Source organism: Notolepis coatsorum, assembly GCF_963971535.1.
Source record: "Notolepis coatsorum genome assembly, chromosome: 17".
Lineage (NCBI taxonomy): Eukaryota > Metazoa > Chordata > Actinopteri > Aulopiformes > Paralepididae > Notolepis > Notolepis coatsorum.
Genome location: NC_140181.1, coordinates 105,277,198 through 105,298,704, shown reverse-complemented (window position 1 = coordinate 105,298,704; position 21,507 = coordinate 105,277,198). Strand labels below are relative to the sequence as shown.

Sequence of the window (21,507 nt, the reverse complement as noted above, 5' to 3'; positions counted from 1 at the left end):
ACCAAGGTTAGGTACCCATGTACATGTCAAAATACTTCCCAAAGGTCAGTGAATACCACAACCACTACACCAGAGGGAGCTCCACAAATCATGTTAAACCCAGATTCGGCTCAAACAAGGGACTAAACACGTTTCGCAATTATGCCACATCAATGTGGAACGCCCTACCCAAAGGCAAAGCTGTAAAGGAATGTGGATCACTACCCACTTTCAAAACCACTCTCAAGGGACACCTACGGGAGACTGCAATTCAACACTGGCCCCTGTAAATATCCTAACCCAACCCCCTCCAATGTACAGTCATTTACCTAGTATGGTTTTGTCAATAGTCCAATGTATAATTTTGTTTGTTTGTACAGTGTCTCCCCCCCCCCCCCCCTCAATGTACAGTTTTGCTTGTTTATACAGTGTGCCCCCCCCCCCCAACCACCTCCAATGTAAATTACCCAGTATGGTTGTCAATATCCCAGTGTACCCAACCCCCCCCACCCAACCTCCTCCAATGTACAGTTTCTACGTCAAATGTATATACTCCCTTTTCCTGACTCCTTCTGTATCACAAACAGTACTGTATTTGCAAATCTGGTATGTCATAAATGTATAGATGTAGCAGTACTGACTATCTGTATGTCATGTATGTCATATATGTCCTGATGAATTGAAAATGGGGGACCCTGATGTAAACAAGACGAAAGTCTTTCTCTGGTCTGCATCCCCTTAACAATTGTGTGTATTGAGCTGTACTGTATTGTACCCATTCTGCAATCTGTTAATACAGTTTTCAATCAATCAATCAATCAATCAAAACAACTCATAGATTACAAAGACGTTTAAAAATAAATAAATAAAGGTGCAATTATTAGCAGCGATTAGGTTTCAGTTGAAGGCACATGTGTGAACATACAGGTTTTTAACAGCTGATCCATACCTGCGCAGGTAGCACTGTGACCCGCCCCCTCTTCAACCTGTCAATCATGCGACACGCACAAGGATCTGGAGCCAGAGTATCTTGTAAAGCCAACCATAACTCATACTGTGAAGCAGCAGGGTTGACAGTACGACACGAGGAGGACAGAAAGTAAATTAAGATAAATAAATCGCAGAGCGTCTGTCTGTCGGTCTCTGGATTCTTCCCGGATGAGGGAATTCGCCTGGCCGTGGAAAAGGTGCCCAGAGGGCAGCTGAGCTGAGCAGACTCTCAGGGGAGCTCTCTGGGGAAGCATGGCTCGCAGCGGGGTGCCGTGGGCCGTCCCAGTCCTGCTGCTACCCTTGTTGTGGTTTGGTTTCTCGTCGGGAGGCGCGCTGGTGATGATAGAAACCCCCCCTCTACTCAAATGCAGCGAGGTAACGGTGATATATGAATGAATGAATGAATGAATGAATAAATGAATGAATGAATGAATGAATGAATGAATGAAAACTTTATTAACAGATTGCAGAATGGGGAATGGGTACACAATACAGTGCGGCTCAATACACACAATTGTTAAGGGGATGCAGACCAGAGAAAGACGTTTGTCTTGTTTACATCAGGGTCCCCCATTTTCAATTCATAATGACATTATACACAACATGACATCATACATGACATAGGGACATATCATATGACATACAGGTATATAGTACTGTTACATTTGTGACATATACGATATGCAAATATACAGTACTGTTACGCATATCCTAACAGAGAATATATACATATGATGGGGAGGAGACTGTACATTAGGAGGGGGTGGGTGGGTGGGTGGGAGAAAATATATACATACGGTGGGGAGGAGACTGTAGGAGGGGGTGGGGGGTTCAGAAAATATATTCAGAAAATAAGATAATGCCATAGGTCTATACTCTATAGTAAATTGGTCCCATTGAGTTTTATGGATACCCAATTTTGAATGTCCCCCCTTCCTAAATATAAAATTGTCACACACATAATTCTCATTTTAGATTACATTCATTCAAATGATAAGAATATAACTGTATTTTAGTCTGTTAAGATGTTTGCTGATATTTGGGTCTAATGGAACAGATATTAAATATTTTATATAAATATATAAAATAAAGAGTATATCTGTAACGGATGGTATCGTGAAGCGCAGTCAAGAAGGGCTGGGGTGAGTAGCGGTGCTATGGGTTAAACTCACTCTCACATCCTCAAAAGACGCATAGACCCAGTACTTAGAAGTGGATTCACCTCTTGGTATAGCGGTCTGTGTTGCTGCCTGCGGTGTGGGAGACCGGGGTTCGACTCCCACTCAGGGCATCGAAGTTTGAGGTGACGTTGTCACAACCGTTACATATCTACGGTCTCCTTGGCTGCTTAGTGTGACCACGAAATCAGCATGTACTGCCAACAAACACATTCCAAACACACGAGAGATATTTCAGTGCGTTACTAATTCACTATTGTGTCCGATGACATCTAACTCCAGCACTCAGTCAGTCCTGAGTCCTGACATGACTTTCCTTCAACTATTGCTACTGTAATCTTTTATTTTATTTACTTGTATGCATGTTATTGAAGATATAATGTTTGTTTGTAATGTTTGCTGGAGCCACTTCATCCAGAACAGCACACCCTGGTCACAGAGAGTGGACACAGAGACAGAACAGTCCTTTGTTGTATCAAGGATCAGAGGATGATGAGGTTTCTCAGAGTGATGGTATTTCAGAGTGATTTTCATCCAGGTTGTAAGGCTGGATGAAACAGTGAGAGATTGAGTGAGTGGTATTTCAGAGTGATTGAGCGAGTGGTTTTCTGCAACACATAAGCAGAGAACAAGGAATTAGCAGAATGCATAATTAGCAGAGGTAAAGGTCATAATGCATCATGCACTATACACTGCCTGCATTAGGCCGCTAGGTGACCCATATGCATGACCACGACTAGTCGCTACCCCGTGCCATGCTCGGTCCATGCGGCCAACCGAGCCAACGCTAGTGCTGACATGCCAATGGAAATATGCCATATAGCATAACTAGCTGGCTAGCATTAGCTCAATTAGCGGCACGAATCAAACGCAACACAAAGCAGCAAACCCCAAGTCATAATCATACACATAAGTCACAGCATCCCAACAACACACAATGCAGGCTACATATGACATTTATCTAGCATAAACCACAGGCACTACATTTTGGAGGCTGTTGATAACTTACTTCCTCAGGAATGCACTCTCAGTCTGCAATGGAAACACAGGGCTAGATCCACAAAGAATGGATTGCACGGAGCAAGTTGCACCCTTACTTACAATTCATTATGAATTGAAAATGGGGGACCCTGATGTAAATAAGACGAACGTCTTTTTCTGGTCTGCATCCCCTTAACAATTGTGTGTATTGAGCCGTACTGTATTGTACCCATTCTGCAATCTGTTAATAAAATTTTCATTCAATCAATCACCGTGCAGATTGATTGATTGAATGAAAATGTTATTAACAGATTGCAGAATGGGTACAATACAGTACGGCTCAATACACACAATTGAAAGTAGTTGAAAGTTGTAAGTAAAAAAAAAAACGACGGCAGATTTATATAAAAGTTTGTGATCTCCTATGGAAGTCTGGTAGCTCCGGGGACGAAAAAGATAAACGCCCATGGCAACGCTACACCCATCCCACGGCTTGCTTCCTCATACGCTGCCTCTACCGCTCGTATTTGGCAGGCCCACCATAACAAAACAATGACGGCCATGATGGCAATCGCAAAACGGCGGTGTGACTTTCCCCGAAAATGATCTGTCCAATAGAATGAATGACCTGGGCGACTGATCTGTCCAATAGAACGACTTGGCGACTGCATGTCCTTTGTTTACAAATTAGGTTAGCTCAAAAAAGGGCAGTGTGAATGCAAACCAAAATCAAACAATGTATCATTCTCACATTTATCCGTGGATTTTCAGATGTGAAAACGGCCTTAATAGACTCTGTTTGCATGAATTCTGGGCTGATTCACTGTATTTCTCCTCTTTTAAGGGCTTGGCTGACTGCAGTGTGACAGGTGAGGCCATGTCACAACACCATCTCATTACAAGATTCAAGAGATTCAAGATTCAAGATTGTTTATTGTCATGTGCACAGATAAACAGACAGTTTGCCAGGCGCTCAGGTGGCGTAGCGGAGATGGGGGGAGGTGGGGGAGCTGGCATTCACAAGTTTCTACACTGTTTATTTAACCAGTTGAGATCTTACAATAATATTCCTGTTGTCTCCGCTCAGCCCATCGGTACGGTGCTCTGCTTCCTGATCCGGGAGACTTTGTCTCCGTCAGACACGTGGATCTCAGAGTGGTGTTGTGCTGCTCAGACAGAACCCAGTGTGAACCTTGCCTTCAAATTGTTCTCTTCATCGCAGTTCAAGGTAACTCTAAGAACACTGTCTATCTGTATGTCATGTGTGTCATATATGTTATGATGAATTGAAAATGGGGGACCCTGATGTAAACAAGACGAAAGTCTTTCTCTGGTCTGCATCCCCTTAACAATTGTATGTGTTGAGCTGTACTGTACTGTACCCATTCTGCAATCTGTTAATAAACTTTTCAATCAATCAATCAAAACACTCAAGTTGCAATTCATATCCTCTTTCTTCACACTACAATATATAATATGTATATTATATATGTAATGGCCTGGGTGGTATCGTGAAGTGCAGTCACGAAGTTCTGGGGTGAGTAGCGGTGCTATGTGGGTTAAACTCACTCTCTCCCTCAAAAGACACATAGACACGTTACAAAGCAGTGAGTTCACCTCTTGGTATAGCGGTCTGTGTTGTTGCACGCGGCGTGGGAGACCTGTGTTCGAAACTCCCTCGAGGCAAGTTACACATAGGCACTGAGGAATTGATGTAATAATCGCCAGTCCTTAACCCACACTGCACTTAATAATAATAATAATATAATTATTGATACTATTACTAACAGGGGTCAATGGTTTGATAAGTTGCATGGCTACTGATGACATTAACCAATATCAGACATATATTTTCTACTGTACTACCATATTGGCTTATAGCCTATAGTGACAAACTGTCAAAAAGGGCTAGAACAAAACACAACATTGTTTTTCTCCATCTCTTCCTCAGGTCTTCCATATGAAATGGATTCTCGTATACAAATATTTTACTGTAAAAATGCTTGATAGATATTGTTATATACCCCAAAACAAACAAAGCCTGGTCATATGGGAGTTAAGACACAATGAACAAGTTACTACAAAGTAAATGCATACATTCGGCATAGATATACATTTTTTACATTTCTGCTTATTTTAGGTATGTGTTCATAGGCCTATATTTCCTACATGCACCAAGACATTTACATCCAGCTTATGTTTTGATCCGGTGGAGGAACATCCTGACTACTAGCATGTGAAGTGTGAAATCAGAGCTTGTTATTAATCTGCATGAGTTCATATGTCTCAACTCCCATTATGGCCAGGTTTTATTTGAGCTCTTTTTTTGTTTAGGGGTATATAACAATATCTATCAATGCAACAATTTTGCAGTAATATACATTTATATACAAGGATTAATTTAATCTACGGGAGACCATAGAGATGAGAAAGTGTGTTTTGTTTCACCTCTGGTAGGGGTATCTCAACATGTTGGGGGCATTATCTCTATAGCCTATTATTAGCAGCTATTTGGAAACATATTCAATGCAAATTGTTATGTTTTTTTGAGAGTGTGAACACACATTGGCATTGATAACTCTGAATGTGATTGACGACTCTGTTGTCACAGATGTCTACATCGACAACACTGAGGGGTCTGACGACCATACTGATGGGGGTGAGAGCTCCGGTAATAAACAGATGCCAGAGGGGAGTGATGAACAGATGCTACCTGAACCAAAAGGTACGAAGGAGGTTTCAAACGAGACCCACCATCAATATATTGTATACCGAGCGAGCTGTGCATTCAAGTTCAAGTTTAGTTTTATTTGTCACATATAAGGTACATTACAGTGAAATGCTTGGTTCTGTATGAGCCTCCTGAGATTGTACTTCATACAGTAAAAAAAAAGTTAAAACTAAAAAGATTAAAGTCCAAACACTATATACGAAAATATACAATATACAAATTAAAGTACAAAATGAAGTACAAAATGCAAACAATAAAGTACAAAATGCTAACTTTTTAATAAAGCAAAAATGAGGTAGGGGTGTAATGCTTCTGTTCTCCCTCAGTTTCTCTGTGCATTGATTGTTATTAGAAGTTAGAAGAACACCTTCTGGAAATCACTTACCACTAATTATAATTTGATGCAAATGCTCGTCTCATAATGATTGTAGGAGCCAAAATGTATTTAGTCTAGGGATGTCCGATATTGGCATTCAAATGTTATATCTGAAATGATCGGTATCGGTTAAAAAAACTATTTTTTTTACTTTTTCTTTTTTTACATTTATTTAACCGTTATTTACCCAGGCAAGCAAGTAAGAACAAATTCTTATTTTATTTATTGTGAAAAGTATGCATAATGTGTTAATTCCACGACAAGAGATATAATGTTAATTACCTGAAATTATTCTGTTTTTGGGGGGGGGGGACCCTGCATATATCAGTATTGGTTGATATCGGTATCGGAAATTAAGAGTTGGACAATATCAGTATATCGGATATCAGTAAAAAATCCAATATCGAACATCCCTAATTTAGTCTGTGTTTATTTGTTTTGATTGTGCTTCATACAGTAAAAAGATAAGTAAAAAGAATAAAGGCCAAACACTATACAAAATAATATACAAACTAATGTACAACCTAAAGTACAAAGTGAAGTACAAAATGCAAACAATAAAGTACAAATGAAATGATTATTGGTCTTGTTCCTTCTTACAGCTCTGGTGAAAGTGTGTTTCAGCTCCCCGGGCTCCTTTGAACATTGCAAGGCAGTGACGTTTAGACCGATCATCATCACTGCGAGTGCGAACGCCCGCCAGCCGGCACTCGAGGTCAGTTCTACTCCTTACATCCACTCGTTATGGTTGCCGTGATCTTGTTTGTTATATAATCCATTCAATAACTCTTTCCTTTAAAGCTGCACTGGGTATAGTTGAGGAAAATAAACAATAACTAAGTTATAAATGCTTGAATATTGTTTATAATCTCGACACAATCCCCCCCCCCAAATCACCCTTTGAAACAAACTAAACCAACATTGCTCTTAGAAGATGCTCCGTTGTCGGTGGTGGGAGGGTAGGAGCAGCTCGTTTCTAGTTTCAAACAGCGCTACAGGGATCTCCCTTTTCTCTTGTAACACTTCATGTATTCAATACTAAATATATATCATACTTTATTTAGATTTTTCACAGGTTCCTTTTAGTGTAGCCTTCTTGTGTTCTTATTCCTTGAGCTTCTGGATCAGTAGATCGTGGACTACATTTTCCATAGGCTCAGTGCTTGCTTTTATTTGTGATTATTGGATGGTTTTGATTTTTATTAAGTAATTTCTTACCCAGGGACAGTGCACATTAATCAACATATTCAGTTTCCACATCAATGTAAATGTGCCAGAATTAGCTAATGAGCTAGTTTTCATCTGTAGTCCCTGCCTGCATGTGTTTATGGTGTCGGAGGAAACCAGAGTACCTGGAGGAAACCCACGTGAACACAGGGAGAACATGCAAACTCCACACAGAAAGGCCCCCTGCTGGGGTTCGAACCCAGGACCTTCTTACTGTGAGGCAGCAGTGCTGACCACTGTGCCACCGTGCCCTGTGTCCCCTTCAGATCTGGCTGACAGAAAAAACCCAGTTTGGCAGTATTCTCATGATCCTGGTCTATGCTAGCTCCAAGACGACCCATAGTGTCACAATCCCATCTTTAGAAGACGGTGAGTTCAAGTCAATATTTCACTGTATTTCAGCAGAGACACATAATGCACTCTGCTCATGATGCTAACAGTCGCCTTCCCCTCTCCTTTCAGTTTGCTCTCAGAGTCAAGATGATTCCGTGAAGGAGTGTGACGGTAAGCCGATACCCATTAAGTTCCAAACAAGACTACAAACATCACAAAACAAACTGGTCAGACTACTTCTTGACCTTACTCCTAAAATTCACCTCACCCCTGCCCATTTGACAACCTAGGATGGCTTAGAGTAGACAACAGAGTACAGCAACTTGCAATGGGCCTGGTCTACAAGATACACTACACCACTAAGGTACTCATGTACATGTCGAAATACTTCCCAACGGTCAGTGAATTCCACGACACCAGAGGGAGTTCCACAAATCATGTTCAACCCATGTTTCGCAATTATGCCACAACAATGTGGAACGCCCTACCCACAGCCATAAAATAATGTGAATCCCTACCCTCCTTCAAAACCACTCTCAAAGAGCACCTACGGGTGGCTGCCAGTCGAAACTAGCCCCGGTATGTGTCCAACCCCCCCCCCCCCCCCCAACCCCCTCCAATGTACAATTTCTTCCCCCTTGAATGTATAAATTATATATTTTTTTATGATCTCTTTCTCTTAAACAGTACTGTATATTTGTATGTCTTGATGAAACAGTACTGTATCTTGTTTGTCATAAATGTCTTGATGAATTGAAAATGGGGGACCCTGATGTAAACAAGACGAAAGTCTTTCTCTGGTCTGCATCCCCTTAACAATTGTGTGTATTGAGTCGTACTGTATTGTATGCATTCTGCAATCTGTTAATAAAGTTTTCAATCAATCAATCAATTCCTTTCAACTTTCTTCCTAGTTCTTGTTATTCACTGAGTGTCAAGGTCAGGGTATGGGTGCAATGTGGGCCCTTTGAAACATGTAACTGTGATTCAGGACTCTACAAATAAACTTGAAAACTTGTATGTATTGGAGGGGTTGAGTGTGTTCTACATGGGGCTGTATTTAAATAACAAACATTATATTTAGCACAGGGGTTCTCAAACTTTTTTATACCACAACCCCATTATATTTCGGATATTTTTTGGCGACCCCACACTTGTATCTAGTAATTTCCATGTGGAATTAAGGAATATCAAAATAAAAGCACACGTTGTTCAACTTGATCATGCATATTTATTAGAACATTTTATTACAGCACGATGTTATCAATACACATTTATAAAACGAGGCATATTTAGCCAAAATATGTTGCCTGAACAAAAAAAAACTAAAAGGATTTTTATTTATTTTTTTACTTGCCAATTCGCATGTCACCTACCCACGACCCCGTAGTCGCGTCGCGTAGTTTGAGACGCGCTGTTTTAGCACATTGCCGAGCACATGCAAATCAATAGCCTCTACCAGTAGAAGTCAAACACTGTCTGTGGCATCACTGCTTTTATTTCATCTAATTTGCTTAACCATGGGGATAGTCCACTCAGCAGCAGGTATTACTGGTTTCCAGGGAGTTATGGATAATAGGCGAGTGACTTCAGAGTAATGGGTGAATCATAAGTGATTATCTTAGTTCCCAGAGTTGGAGCTGTGGTGGATGCCAGGAGGGGCGTGTTCCTCCTGCAGCTGGACAACAACAACAACAACAACACTGACACAACTAGCGTCCAGGAGGTGGTCATGTGTCAGATGCTCTGGGATGAGGATCAAGTGTCTGGGCAGCTCTTCGAATGGGTCAGTCACCGAACAACGCAGGCCTGTTCTATTATTACAAAGTAATAATAATACAGACAGTGGCTAAGGTAGAGCGGTCTCGTTTTGGTAGTCGGAAGGTTCCCGGTTCGATTCCCGGTTTGATTCCCGCTCCTCCCTGGCAGCGTGTCAAAGTGTCCTCGAGCAAGACACTTAACCCCTAATTGCTCCTGATGAGCAGGTTGGCACCTTGCATGGTCGCCTCCGCCGTCGGTGTGTGAATGTGTGAGTGAATGGGTGAATGTGAGGAACAAATTGTAAAGCGCTATATAAATGCACCATTTACCATTTATAATTGCCTAATAATAATAATAATAATTACTTTTTTTTATCTTTTCTTTAGCACAAAGGCCAGAGAGAAATGATCATTCCATCTAAATATGTTGCACCATGCCTCTGTTTCAAGGTAACTGTTGTCAAACAAGCAATGACTGCTAAGTGATGAAATGATGATAAGATAATGTCAATGTAGAATGAAAGGGGCGTATAATTTGTAGGAAATAGCCTGCAGGCATGAAGGAAACTTGCGTATCTGCTTTTTGCTTTCCCTCAGGTTTGGTGGAAGGGCAAGTCACTCCGCAGACTATCCTGCCCCTTCAAGAACCAGCAAGGTAAACTAGCTGCACCTTCTTTTAGGTGGGTCATTAGGACTTTGTTGATTAAGGTGGTTTTAGTCCATGATTTGTTTTAATTTGTATCTTCTTGGCATATCAAGATTGTGTATTGGTCTATGATTAGATGCAAACAGGTCATTCTTGCCTAGATTATTAAAATCCAAATAGACAACTATTTGTGAGAAGCAATATTTGTCAATGAAATAGAAATAAGATCCTATTGCTCATTAGTCAACTCTAAACTTAATTCTGTAGTTGGGGACATTCCTTCCCTGTTTCAACCCCATACACAGAGTCACAAATCACGTATGACAGCTGTTCAGAGCCTATAGATATATTGCCTATTCATTCTTCTCAGGTGTGTTCAAAAGAATGCAGGAGAACGTGTCCGTGTCTCTGACGGAGGCCCCGGTGAGAGACGACGGCACAGCCCTGAGCTGGAACGTGACTGCCCCCTGCAGGCTTGAGGGGGAAGTGTGGCTGTGCGAGAGGGCCTCGGCGGGGGGTCAGTGTGAGGAAGTGGAGGGCTCCAGACAGAGGCTGAGCAGCCACGCCCACGCTGGAGGATGGAGAGCCTCACGCAATGGACACTGGGTAATGGTGACATAATTCAAAATCCAATATTGTATTGCCATGCCAACTCACTTGTTAGGAATTTGCCTTGCCATATGCGGGGATCGGGGGAATTGGTCAGGGACTCCAACCGTGCTCAGATCCTCTTTGAAAGAGGGGGATCCGTCGCGACAAATAATTAGTTCTATTCAGATGTGGATTGCTTTTATAGTTTAATTAGGCAAAAGTATTCATAATAAACAGAGCAGTTAAAGAATTAAAGACAACAGACTATATTCTCAAGCCAGTGAGTCCCTAAAACGAAATGCCACACAGACTGGTGGGTCCAGTAGTTAGCTGTCCAGCAGTTCACCTCAAGAAGCTCCCGTCTGTCCAGTGAGTCTGTCATATACAGCAAAAGTAGGAGTCCCTGGCCCTCCCTCGACAGAGAGAGAGAGAACTGGAATGGCGGTTACCATGGAACCTCAACAGTAGATATGGCATATTGTAGACACTGTTTCATAGTCCTTTTACAATAGATATAATTATAGATAGATAGACAGAGGGAGAGATTAGGGTGGAAGGCTGGAAGCTACAGAGATTTATGGCCATTTTACAAACTTTTTGGACACTGTCAAAAATGTTTCCTTAATAAAAGAAAATTTAATTAGATTTAAAAAAAAATTAAATAAAAATAAAAAGAAATAGAATGTTAACAATCACTTTCCATCACAGACCTACAATCTAGTTTTGCTTACATGCTTATATGTTTCACATTAGACACGTTTGTAGAATAGTGTTCCGGGCTCTGCGGCTCTGCAGATATACTATTGGTTTCATTCAATTACTTTTATGCAAAGCATCGTGGGGTGGGAGGACTAACACTAGGGGGAGCTGGTTGGCGTCGGTCTGGTAGTCGGTAGAGAGATGTGAAGAAGACCGGTATTATCCACGAGGGGAGGGGGTACAGCCAGGTACAGGGTCTATTCGGCGCTGTCCACTGGAGCGAGTGGATGTCTTGGCCAAGAGAACCAGATGTGCAGCATCAGAGCGGAGGAGATGGCGCCGCGTGCCGTGGGCTTGTCGGTACCGGGTGTGGTGATTGGGTTGTGCCGGGACGGGGAGGACGTTCGGCGGATGGACTGAGGATGAAAGTTGTTGCGTGTTGGAACCTTCAGTCAGGCTATAGCTATGTCGGCTAGTAGCTTGGCTGGGGGCAGGGACAGCTAACTAGCGTTAGCTAACGCTAGCTAGCTAGCGTTGGCTACGTTGTCGGGTGCTAACGTGTGGCGGATGGACTGGGAGCAGACTCCCGGGTTCATCCCAACGGGGGGGACAATATCATGATGGGACTGGTGAACTTTCTCCACGGTCGTCTCCTTCCTCTTGGACCTGACTCTGCGTTAGGGTGAGTTTTTGGTGCGGTCTGCTCTGTTCCCGCCGTGGATCTCTCTCTCTCGCTCTCTCTCTCTCTCTCTCTCGCTCTCTCTCTCTTTCTCTCTCGCGCTCTCTCTCTTGCTCTCTCGCTCTCTCTCTCTTGCTCTCTCTCGCTCTCTCTCTCGCTCTCTCTCTCTTGCTCTCTCGCTCTCTCTCTCGCTCTCTCTCTCTTGCTCTCTCTCTCTTGCGCTCTCTCTCTCTCTTGCTCTCTCTCTCTTGCTCTCTCTCTCTTGCTCTCTCTATCTCGCTCTCTATCTATATCTCTCTCTTTCTCTCTCTCTATCTCTCTCTCTCTTTCTCTCTCTATATCTACCTATCCGGCTTTGGGCTTGTTTGTCAGTTTCCGGGGGTGTTTTGTGCATTTTCCCTGTTGCTGCCGGGTGTGCGACTGTGCAGGTGCATTGCCACTAAACCTCGGGCAGCGCTATTATTTAAAGATGCGTTGACTGTATCATATGCCCAGCCTCGGGCAGCGCTATTATTTGGGAATGCATTGACTGTGTCATGTGCCCAGCCTCGGGCAGCGCTACTATTTAAGAATATGTTGACTGTATCTGTGTGCCCAGCCTCAGTCAGCGCTATTGTTTAGGAGTATGTTGGCTGTATAAAAAAAATAGGGGGGGGGGCTCGCATTTCTCCCGGACAGCACTGCCCCCATGTTACACTATATCTATGTCATGCACATGTATTTTATATGTTAATACAATTGCATTTATCTTTAGTCCTAATTCTGTCACTGTTTGATGTCACAAAGAAGGGTGTATCCAAAAGCTGTCTACAACATGTATTAGACATTTGTTAATGATGAATATAGGCTTCACTTCAGATTGGCCCCCACAATAGCATCTGCAAATGATTTATAGATGTTTTAGGAATGTCTTAACAAATCATTTGTTGAACATGAAAAATATATGGAGATACAGTATAGTCGTTTTTTCATATCCATTTTTCAAAGCATCTACAAATGTGTTACTACACATTATTACATGGCGTTTTCACATTCGCAGAAATGCTTGCTTGTGATTGGTCAATAGCGCTCGTCAGAGGTCCGATATTACTCGATAACGGACCTCTGCCGAACAATAATGACCGCTGTGCGCAGCTGGACCAATCAAGCCCACTACACACACTGTATCAGTGCTGCTCAGCATATGCACAGCTGCACTCAATCATGCAATCAGACCACAGACCTGCCGGCTGCAGATAATAATAATCACTTTATTTGGGCTGACAGAGCCACAGAACAACTGCGTCTGCATTTGATCTCGTCTTGTCGATGAATTAGGTATATTGTTAGTAAGTTAGCCATGTAATAAGCTGGATAATGTATAGCCTATACTCGGTCATTGTCGCAAAATAATTGACCTTCACTGACGTTTAAAACACCTCGGCTGCGCCTCAATGTTCTAAACTCCGTGTCGGTCAATTATTTTGCGACAATGACCTTGTAGCTATACATTATCCCTTACTTATACAACATTATTTAATGATGAACAAATCAAGTAGAAACAATGTTGATAATGATTTATAAATAATGTAGAACTAATCTGTAAATGTTATACAAATATAGTTATAAATGATTTAATAATCATTTATGAATGTATATAAATGGTTTGTTCATGATTAGTTCATTATCCACTAATGCGTTATAAATACTTTGTAAATGTTATACAAATATAGTTATAAATGATTTAATAATCATTTATGAATGTATATAAATGGTTTGTTCATGATTAGTTCATTATCTACAAATACTTTATAAATGTATTATAACAGGGTGTTATTATAAAGTGCTACCACATTCAATAGCAAATACTTCTCTACTTTTACTTAAGTAGAATTTTAATGGAGGACTTTTACCTTCATCAGAGTACTCATTTATCTGGGTATTTCTACTTTTACTTAAGTAAAGGAACTGTGTACTTCTTCCACCACTGCACAGAATTTCTGCGGATACGGTTACATTGTTTGGTTCACTGTGCTAAGAGATAAAGCTCAAGCAAACAGTCCATGGGTTCACAAGGTCTGTCTCCCATAACGTGGCTTGATAATATCACTGGCTGGAAACTTGCTTCTCCAGATTCTAGCCTCGATTGAACTTTCCAAGATCACAACAATGGCTCTTTGTTGAGGTGTGTTTTCCACTCAACGTTATAATCCAAACGTTCCAAGCGTAGTGGTACAGTAGGTGACTATAGGGGTGCTGCAGATTATTTATCTGTTTGTTTTTCTCTTTAGAAACATGGAGAATTCATCAATGTATCATTGCATCCTGCACTTTGTATTAAGGTAATATCTCTTCCTATTACCTATAGTGAGGCATTACACCATCACCATTACCTTTTACATTGTATCTTGTTCTTTACCTTTTATTCTTATATTTTTTTATTCTAATTTTAATTTGAATCTTATCTTACTTTATCTTAAAAACGTTTACACACTACTTCATGTACACGTTTATTGTACCTTATTGTAAACCTACTCTTTTGCAATCCTGTTATCTGCACACTGCACACTTTGTTAGAATTGTATATAGTCATCTTGCTGTTATTTTATTTTATTCTATGCTATTTCTATTTTAGTTTACTTCATATTATATTGGATGCTGCTACGGAAGAGGAACCACAACGAAGTGAATTTCACTCTTTTCCCCCCTGTAAAAGGTACTGAAGGAATCTGAATCTAACGCCTTGCCTCACCTTGTTTAGATCAAAATACATGGAATGGATTCAGACCTGGAGCCCCAGTGTCCATTTACAAGTACGAGTATTTGTTGATCCTTGTCCAGATGATCCTAGGTACTTGGATTTAGCGGGTTAGATCAACGGCCTGAGTAACGATCTGATTCATAAAACACAGAACTTGTATTCAGTGTGATCACACTGGAAAAACTAAATATACAGAACTTGTATTCAGTAAGGTGTGATCACACTGGAAAAACAACATATTGTTGGATTTGGATATATCAGCCAGTAATCACCTCGTCACCTGTGGCTCCGTGATGTTTCTGCGTTGTGTTTATCTCTTTCTTATCATACTGACTGATTCAAGTTCAAGTTCCTTTTATTGCCACACGGCCAGGCCGGTGGAATTCAAGCACGGTGCAGGTGGTAGCTGAGACAATACACCACATAAAACATAAAAGACACATGGAACAGTACAGTACAGAAAACACCACCTAGAACACATGACGGATCTAGCCCTATGTCTTCCCTGTCTGCTCCCCAGCATAAAGCCTGAGTGTCAGAGCTGCTGTCATCTACAGATATTTACATTATGTACACATTGAAAAAACCAGCCGGATCTCACAATATGGTATTGAAGAACTGTTTCAGACTCAAATTGATTGATTGAGCTCTTCATACAAAGACTGATAATATTTGAATATCTGAAATCTGAAAATCTACTGCATTTTGTGCAAATACGTGTGAAATGTTTGTAAAATTAGAATAAAAAATAACTGCATTTCTAATCATGATGGGTTAAAAGAAATGTAAAACTGTGTTTTCCAAGAGTCAAACTCTTCAAGGACATATGTTTATAATTATACTCAAAATGTATATATAATGTATACAGTAATATATAATGTATGGTCAAAAATAATTATCCATCAGGGCTTTTAAAGCCTGGTTGTTTTTGACGTTGAACCCCAGTGTGATGTATTCCATACTTGCCTTCTCTAGCACCTCGGTGGAGATGGAGTCTGCCTCTCCTCATCATCTCACTGCTGGTCTGTCTGACCCTGCTGGGTGCCTACGCTGCACAGGGGATCCTAAAAGGTCAGTTGTCTTATCAGCAGGGGTGTAAAAAGTACCCAGAAATTATACTTAAGTGAAAGTATGGGTACCGTCTCAAAAGCATACTCAAGTAAAAGTCAGAGTATCTGGCTAAAAACACACAAACGTTTCTACTTTTAAATGTACTTAAGTAAAAACTTTTTTTTATTCCGGGGCAATGAAATGATCCGTTTCGTCCTCTTCATCACTCATACTATCGTTTGTGACCATCTTCTGTAGCTTGTCACTCTGACTGTCTATTCTTCTGATAGCAGGTGTTTAATCAAAGATCCCCACTTTCTAGTCTTGCACAAGGACCAATCAGCATGGGTATGGGCGGGTTCATTTTCCATTGATGGGGATTTGATTGGCTGTTTTTAAATAAATTAATAACGTTAATGTTAGTTCGGCCAGAGAAACAAATATACTAATTAAAATAGTTGGACCTGCGAGATTTGTACTTTGTACATTTTAAATGTAAGGAGTAAAAAGTATGTTTTTTTTCTCTGAAATGAAGTACAATTACTCAAGTACTTTACACCCCTGGCCACCATGACACTGTACTGCATGTCCGACATGCAGCCTTAAAGTGGAGATGAAGCAGTGAGCAATGTGATCCTAGTTTGTTTGTTGTGTACCTTGTGTAAGACAGGGTTCTATAATCAAATGTGAAATCTATCTTATTTGTCTGAAAAATATAATATAATATCCCTGTTTTCAACATGGGCGCCGCCATTTTGTTGATGACGTCATGGCTGACGTCATACCGTGGCTTGGGTGTATACACTCTGGTTAGCTGCCTATATTGAATGGGTCGGTCAGCAAATAAAATGTTGCCTACAAAACAACGGGACCGCGGTGGTTCTGTTTGTATTGCTCCTGGCTGTTCAAACTAATTTTACCATGTGAGAGAGAGGAAAGTTGGTTAATTTCCACAAACTACCAGTGAAAAAAACAGTGTTGTTGACATGTTGGCTCGGGCTGCCTGCACCCAGACGGCGCGACCAGCCTGTTGGACAGGGAAGGAGGATCTGCAGCGAACACTTCATTGCCTCGGATTATGTTGTTGGGGTGGGATGTTTGTCCAGAAGACCACTAATCAGCTGAAGCCGGACGCGGTTCCCTCGGTCTTCGACAGACAGACCGGCGTTAGCTCTCGGGAGCTAGTTGGCACCAGCCGGGGCCAGGCGTTAGCTCTCGCTAGCTAGCGTTAGCAACCGGAGCGTCGCGGAGCATTCAGCCTGCTGGCTACCTAGACCCACTTCAACCAGCGTCGCGGAGCATTCAGCCTGCTGGCTACCTAGACCCACTTCAACCAGCGTCGCGGAGCATTCAGCCTGCTGGCTACACAAGCTGTGTAGCCAGCAGGCTGAATGCTCCGCGACGCTCCGGTTGCTAACGCTAGCTAGCGAGAGCTAACGCCGGGCCCCGAGAGCTAACGCCGGTCTGTCTGTCGAAGACCGAGGGAACCGCGTCCGGCTTCAGCTGATTAGTGGTCTTCTGGACAAACATCCCACCCCAACAACATAATCCGAGGCAATGAAGTGTTCGCTGCAGATCCTCCTTCCCTGTCCAACAGGCTGGTCGCGCCGTCTGGGTGCAGGCAGCCCGAGCCAACAGCGCCGTCTGGGTGCAGGCAGCCCGAGCCAACATGTCAACAACACTGTTTTTTTCACTGGTAGTTTGTGGAAATTAACCAACTTTCCTCTCTCTCACATGGTAAAATTAGTTTGAACAGCCAGGAGCAATACAAACAGAACCACCGCGGTCCCGTTGTTTTGTAGGCAACATTTTATTTGCTGACCGACCCATTCAATATAGGCAGCTAACCAGAGTGTATACACCCAAGCCACGGTATGACGTCAGCAACAAAATGGCCGCGCCCATAATGCTAAATGCTTCAGAAATGTACACAACAAATCGTTTTTTCTTAGAAACTGCTTATTTTTATAACGTGACTTCTTCTGTGGCTTATCTAAATACTAATGTGATGCTATGAATATGTATTTATGCTCACTGCTTCATTTCCACTTTAACCCCAATAACTAAACTCTGCTCTGTAACCTCTAGGCTACGTGTGGAGGTGGCTGAAAGAGGACGATGTAAAAGGTACGAGAGACGGGCTGAAATCCATTTCATACAGTTTTAGGGTCCTGTTAGAAATGTACATCAAGTTTTTAAACAAGACTTCATTCATTCACAGTTTTTAACCTTTTTATACATGCCTTGTGTGTTTTATCCCTTTTTTCTATGTTTTTATGCCTTGTTTTTTTTAATTGCCTATGTTTTTACCCTGTAAGCACTCTGAGATTTGGTTTCCAAATGTAGAGTGCACTATAAATTGAATGCATTATTATTATTATTATTATTATTATTATTATTATTATTTATTATTATTATTATTATTATTATTATTATTATTATTATTATTCATAAATGTTTGCTTCCTTCTCTCTCCCCCTCAAATGTTATGCACACACGCGTGAATTTGTGCACCGCGCACGCACACACACACTCTCTCTCTGCCAGGTGCGGTGGGCGGGGGGCATGTGGTCCTGCTGTACCCGCCCGACGGAGACCGGGCCCTGCCGGCGCTGGTGTGTCGCCTGGGCTCCTCCCTGCGCGCCCTGGGGCTCAGCGTGTCTCTGGACCTGTGGAGCCGGGCTGAGCTGGGCACGCTGGGCCCCGTGCCCTGGCTCCACGCCCGCCTGGACCGGCTGCGGCGGCAGGGGGGCAAGGTGGTGCTCGTGCTGACTGGCACGGCCTGGGATAGGGCCGAGGAGTGGGGCGGCGGCCGGGGCCGGGAGAGAGACGTCCTCGGGGAGAGGACCGCGGAAGCGGGGGGGGAGGAGGAGAGGGGTGCCGCGGCTGCCGCCTCTCCGTACTCAGACGTCTTCAGTGCTTCGCTGAGCTGCGTCCTCGCCGACCACCTGCAGGGGCGCGCCGGAGAGCGCTTCGTCTTGGTGCAGTTGGAGTCACTGCCCCCCCGGCCCCCGGGCTGCAGCCGGCCTCTCCCGGAGCTGTTCCGGGGCCTTCGACTCTTCAGCCTGCCCTCCCAGAGCCTGGGTTTCCTGACGGAGCTAGCCGGGCCTAGGACCTCCGCGTCGGGGAGACGGAGGAGGGCGGGGGGGCTCAGGGCGGCGGCGCGCGCGCTGGCTGGAGGACTGAGAGGGGTCACGGCCGGGTCAACAGTGTTGCGCCTGACGGCGGGGTGGTCTCAGGACTGCGTGGGGGCGCAGGGAGCTGAGGAGGACCCCTGGGAAACGGTGCCCCTGCAGCCGTGTCTCACCACCCCCTCTAGCCCTGACAACTGCCCTGTGGTCAATGGAATGGCCTGGGTCTGAGAGCAGGAGAGGACGTTTGTTACGTTCCAGAATGTGGCTGGTGTATGTTGTTTGTACTTTTGTGCCTCTCTCTCTCTCTCTCTCTCTCTCTCTCTCTCTCTCTCTCTCTCTCTCTCTCTCTCTCTCTCTCTCTCTCTCTCTCTCTCTCTCTCTCTCTCTCTCTCTCTCTCTCTCTCTCTCTCTCTCTCATCTCTCTCTCTCTCTCTCTCTCTCTCTCTCTCTCTCTCTCTCTCTCTCCACCTGCTACTCTGATCCAGGTTCCTGTCATTCATCAAGACACTAATTGGAAACCAGCCAGTCAATCCCAGCCATCAATCGAAGCACCAGTTGCCCAATCAGAAGCCCTCCTCTTGTTTTAAAAACCCACAGGGCACTTCCTATTGCGCCTTGCCCTCCCCTTTTGTCTCTGGTTTGGCTGTTGGTTAAATGTTATGTGAATTTAGTGTCACACACTCTGTACAAGTCTGTGTGTGTGTTGGGAATTGGATCAGGTAAGGGGCCCACCAACACATTTGGTGCTACACGGATATTCTTGTCTAGAAAACACACTAGGTCAGGAGTGATGCCACTCATTGTTTGTTTTGGACATATCTTTGGTTAGGTAGTGAGGAGTAGTTTTTATTTTACCTTGTGTTTGTGTATAGGTAGACAAGATATTCCTTACTGAGTTAGTTGTGTTTTGTTTTACTTCGTTTATTCCTTTGGCATCATTCAAGCTCCCCCCCCCCCCCCCTTTCCCCTTGGTTGTGTGTCTCAACTCCACCATTGTCATTGTCTATTAGTCTGTTTTTGTTTGTATATATAAAAGGCACAATATATATTTTCTTTCACCTAAACGTGTGGGCATTGCTTTATTTTTCCTTTGGTTCATTTATCACAACAGAATCATCCTTTATGTTATTGACATACTGGGGTTGTAACAATGTTGAAGGGTAGAGCAGCTACAATACAACAAGCCTGTTGGAGCAGCTACAATGCAACAAGCCTGGTAGAGCAGCTACAATACAACAAGCCTGGTAGAGCAGGACCCTACTTTTATTTAATTTATAATATTTTTTTTTTTTTTCTTAAGGCTTGTTATTAACATTCATAAAATGGATTTTGCTGAATTTAAGGGGTAAACAAATGTATGTTTCTGAATTCAAGGGGCAAACTACTTATGATATGTTTTTTGGAGCAAATTATTTTAAAGGTAGGATCTGTAATGTTAAGCAGCGACCTCTAGGTAAAAGAGCCCTGCTTGGTATTATTGCACTTTTAATTTTATTGTTTTGGACTGATGTCAGTTGGAGTTGAGCGGGGATAGGGAAAATGTTCTCTTGCTCTGAAAAGGTTTCAAGAAAGGTCCCCACACCTTCTGGAACTCATAGTTTGAGTTGCATAGTATACTATTAATTAATTATGTATATATATTAGTAATTATAGTGTGAATCTCTCCAGACTTTTCTTAATTAGTTCAAGTTTCAAGTTTGTTTATTAGTTGTCACAATAAAATACATGTACTTTATGGTGAAATGCTTGGTTCTGTATGAGCCCCTGAGAGTGTGCTTCATACAGTAAAAAAAAAAAAGTAAGTCAAAAGTTACACCCTCCCCCATTCACACTCAACTCCAACCCACACATCAAATGAAAAATAAACCAGAAGGGCACTCACAGGGACGCCCACAGAGCCTGAACCTGCTGCTGTCTCCCTGCTTTCTGGGTCCTTCAACTTTGGAAGTGCTTTGTGCATCACTCATCACGCTCTCACTTAACCACTGCATCCGGTTATGAACCATAACGGCACACCTGATAATTCGCCACGTCCAATTCTACCTCGACAGCTGTTCCTGCTCTCTGAAATTGTCACAATTATTTGTATTAAATTTAAGTTGATATGTCAAGATATCAGTGCTTCAGCAGCTGACTTTCCCTCTCTTCTCTTTTGAACAACAAAAGTCTTGCAATAATTATTATTATTATTGATGTTGCAATAAATTGCAACATCAGGTTAGTATATGTAAATATGTTATGTTTTGGATGTGATGTGTGTGTGTGTGTTTGAATGATGGCTAATGCTGTCTCTTTTTCTCTTATCAGATGCCGCCCGTCCCTAAACTGAAGAGTGCTGATTGCCTAATGGGTAACAGCTGATGACAATCACCTCAAGAGGGACGGGTGGACAGATATACCAGACAGCACACAC

At 42.6% G+C, this 21,507-nt stretch overlaps 1 protein-coding gene across 1 annotated transcript; it reads left to right on the top strand.

Annotated features, from left to right (window-relative positions):
- The first annotated feature begins 1,033 nt into the window (after positions 1-1,033).
- Positions 1,034-19,440, top strand: LOC311243760 (interleukin-17 receptor C). Its single transcript, XM_084333102.1, has 16 exons — positions 1,034-1,344; positions 3,973-3,997; positions 4,216-4,356; positions 5,740-5,853; positions 6,838-6,950; positions 7,729-7,831; positions 7,925-7,966; positions 9,421-9,581; positions 9,943-10,005; positions 10,153-10,210; positions 10,572-10,807; positions 14,441-14,491; positions 14,911-14,962; positions 15,886-15,981; positions 18,049-18,087; positions 18,508-19,440. The coding sequence occupies exons 1-16, from the start codon at positions 1,222-1,224 to the stop codon at positions 19,320-19,322; spliced, it is 2,232 nt and encodes a 743-aa protein (XP_084189228.1). The 5' UTR covers positions 1,034-1,221; the 3' UTR covers positions 19,323-19,440.
- The last annotated feature ends 2,067 nt before the right edge of the window (positions 19,441-21,507 follow it).